This window comes from Priapulus caudatus, unplaced genomic scaffold (genome assembly GCF_000485595.1).
Source record: "Priapulus caudatus unplaced genomic scaffold, Priapulus_caudatus-5.0.1 Scaffold61, whole genome shotgun sequence".
NCBI classification, from domain to species: domain Eukaryota; kingdom Metazoa; phylum Priapulida; class Priapulimorpha; order Priapulimorphida; family Priapulidae; genus Priapulus; species Priapulus caudatus.
The window spans coordinates 616,192-618,681 of NW_014577122.1; the positions used below are offsets into that span (position 1 = coordinate 616,192).

A 2,490-nucleotide genomic window follows, 5' to 3' on the forward strand; every position below is an offset into this window, starting at 1 on the left:
TCTCTCTCTCTCTCTCTCTCTCTCTCTCTCTCTTTCTCTCTCTCACCCCCTCTCTTTCTTCCTCTCTCTCGCTCTCTCTCTCTCTGCAATAAAAAAAATGTTTGCTGAAATGATGTGTACGCAACTGCGTATCTGCATATCTGCGCCTAACAAAGGTGTCACTACGCACGACTGAAATGTTACGTTTATAACCGTAGCAACAGACCTCAGATGAGCCCAGTCGCTCTGCGGCACTTGTTTAGTATAAAGCTACTTCTGTTCTAGCCTGTCCAAGGATTTAAACTCGTTGTTATTGTATACTCGTTAAATTATGCAGACTTTGATGTCTATGAGCTGCCTCATGTGCTGTATGCATATTGCCATATATAGACCAGTCTGACGTGCTGTTCCTCAGAGTGTAGTGTTGCACTGAGTTCTTATTACCTCCTCCCACGGAGTGGAGGAGGTTATGTGATCGCTCTCGTGTAGTGTGTTAGTGAGTTAGTGTGTCCGTGTGATCGATATTAGCGCGTCAGCGAGCGAGCCAGCCGGCGCAGCGCGTGTGTACATGTCAGCGAGCAGCAGCAACGAGCGGCTGCTACGAGCTCTGTCGCTGGCGGAGGTATGCACTCTCTGTGAGTGCCTTCTGTCTAGTTTTCTGTCTGTTTTAGGGCTTTGCCTTCATAACGTTCCACCGTCGCGAGGATGCTGCCAGAGCTATTGCTGGAGTTTCAGGCTTCGGTTATGATCATTTGATCTTGAATGTTGAATGGGCAAAGTAAGATTCTAATCTACACATTTGTTGTTTTCATTTTTTGATAGAATATGACAATAAGTTCATGTATCATCATGTGAATTTTCTCATCACGTGATAGACTTTGTTTCACACAATTTAAACTGTGATTAATCTAAATGGTGAAGTGACATTGTTATATTTTCAAATTCTAATGTAATATTTAATTATGGTTTATTTTTCTATTTGCAGACCTTCAACTCAGTAACAAGTATGGAAACAGCTCGCAGGAATAATCGGGAGGGATCACTTGACTGGATAATCCGAAAAACCTTTCAGAAATTTTTATTAAACCTTAAAAACCATGGTATCATTCTCTATACACATAAAGATGAATTTCAGTTACAAAAAATAAATTTGTTTTTCCGAAGTTCTGTTGCAAGTTTTATCTTGTGTTTCTGAAAGTTGTGTGGCCAGAATTGAAAGGACATATCGGCATTTAGGTCCTTCAGGCACTGTCAGTCTGGCATTTAAAGTGCTGCAGGTATATGTAAGTTTCGTAGTACCTTACTTTAAAAAAATATTGGTCTGTGCGTGCGTGTGTTCGAAGCACTGCCCAAAAATAAAGTAACATATTCTGTGAGCTGGCTGCTATGCAAGAAATGATAAACAAGCATCGACAATCATTTGGGGCAAACTTATGGCTGAGAGCAGCTAGATTCCAGTTCTGGAATTAGGCAATTGAGTTGCATATACTTGTACATCGTATCAGGAGTCTATCAATAGTCTGATAAGTGAATAAATAGTCTATTAAGAGTCTATTGATAGACTCCTGATCGTATAATCGGCATGCAGTATTTATGTGTGGATTGCAATCGGCAGCAAATTGTTGAAAACATAAGCAAATTAAAATAATGGGGGGAAAATATTACAACCTTTATTAATTTCAAGAGGTAAATATGTGCTCTTCATATTAAGCCAAATATATAATATGTACATAAAAACCTTTGAGCGAACAATGACATGTAGTTTGAACAATGTAAAACAATTGTTAATCAACTATTCCTGCTTAATTCAATACGAACTAGAGCACTCGGAGAGCACAGACCTCTGCCAAGCCAACTGAATTCTGTCACTGTGAAAAATTTTATTAATTAATTGGATCCGGATGACGAGCAAAATGTAATCAATTCTAAGTTACCCGATTTCTGACGTATCCTGAAAATTTTATTAATTAATTAATTAATTGGATCCGGATCACCACCAAAATGTAATCAATTCTAAGTTACCCCATTTCTGACCTATCCTGGAAATTTAATTAATTGGATCCGGATCACCACCAAAATGTAATCAATTCTAAGTTACCCCATTTCTGACCTATCCTGGAAATTTAATTAATTGGATCCGGATCACCACCAAAATGTAATCAATTCTAAGTTACCCCATTTCTGACCTATCCTGGAAATTTAATTAATTGGATCCGGATCACCACCAAAATGTCATCAATTCTAAGTTACCCCATTTCTGACCTATCCTAAAAATTTAATTAATTGGATCCGGATCACCACCAAAATCTCATCAATTCTAAGTTACCCCATTTCTGACCTATCCTGAAAATTTAATTAATTGGATCCGGATCACCACCAAAATGTAATCAATTCTAAGTTACCCCATTTCTGACCTATCATAAAAATTTAATTAATTGGATCCGGATCACCACCAAAATCGCATCAATTCTAAGTTACCCCATTTCTGACCTATCCTGTAAATTTTATTAA

The 2,490-nt window shown here is 38.0% G+C and overlaps 1 protein-coding gene across 1 annotated transcript in view; it reads left to right on the forward strand.

The window, feature by feature from the left end:
- The window catches only part of LOC106821165 (eukaryotic translation initiation factor 3 subunit G-like), a gene marked incomplete at its 5' end in the record, with an annotated part of 15,623 nt that extends 14,481 nt beyond the window's left edge, over positions 1–1,142 (forward strand). The window contains 2 exon segments of the mRNA XM_014825858.1: positions 651–757; positions 965–1,142. Coding sequence (XP_014681344.1) covers positions 651–757; positions 965–980 — 123 coding nt within the window.
- Between the last annotated feature and the right edge of the window lie 1,348 nt (positions 1,143–2,490).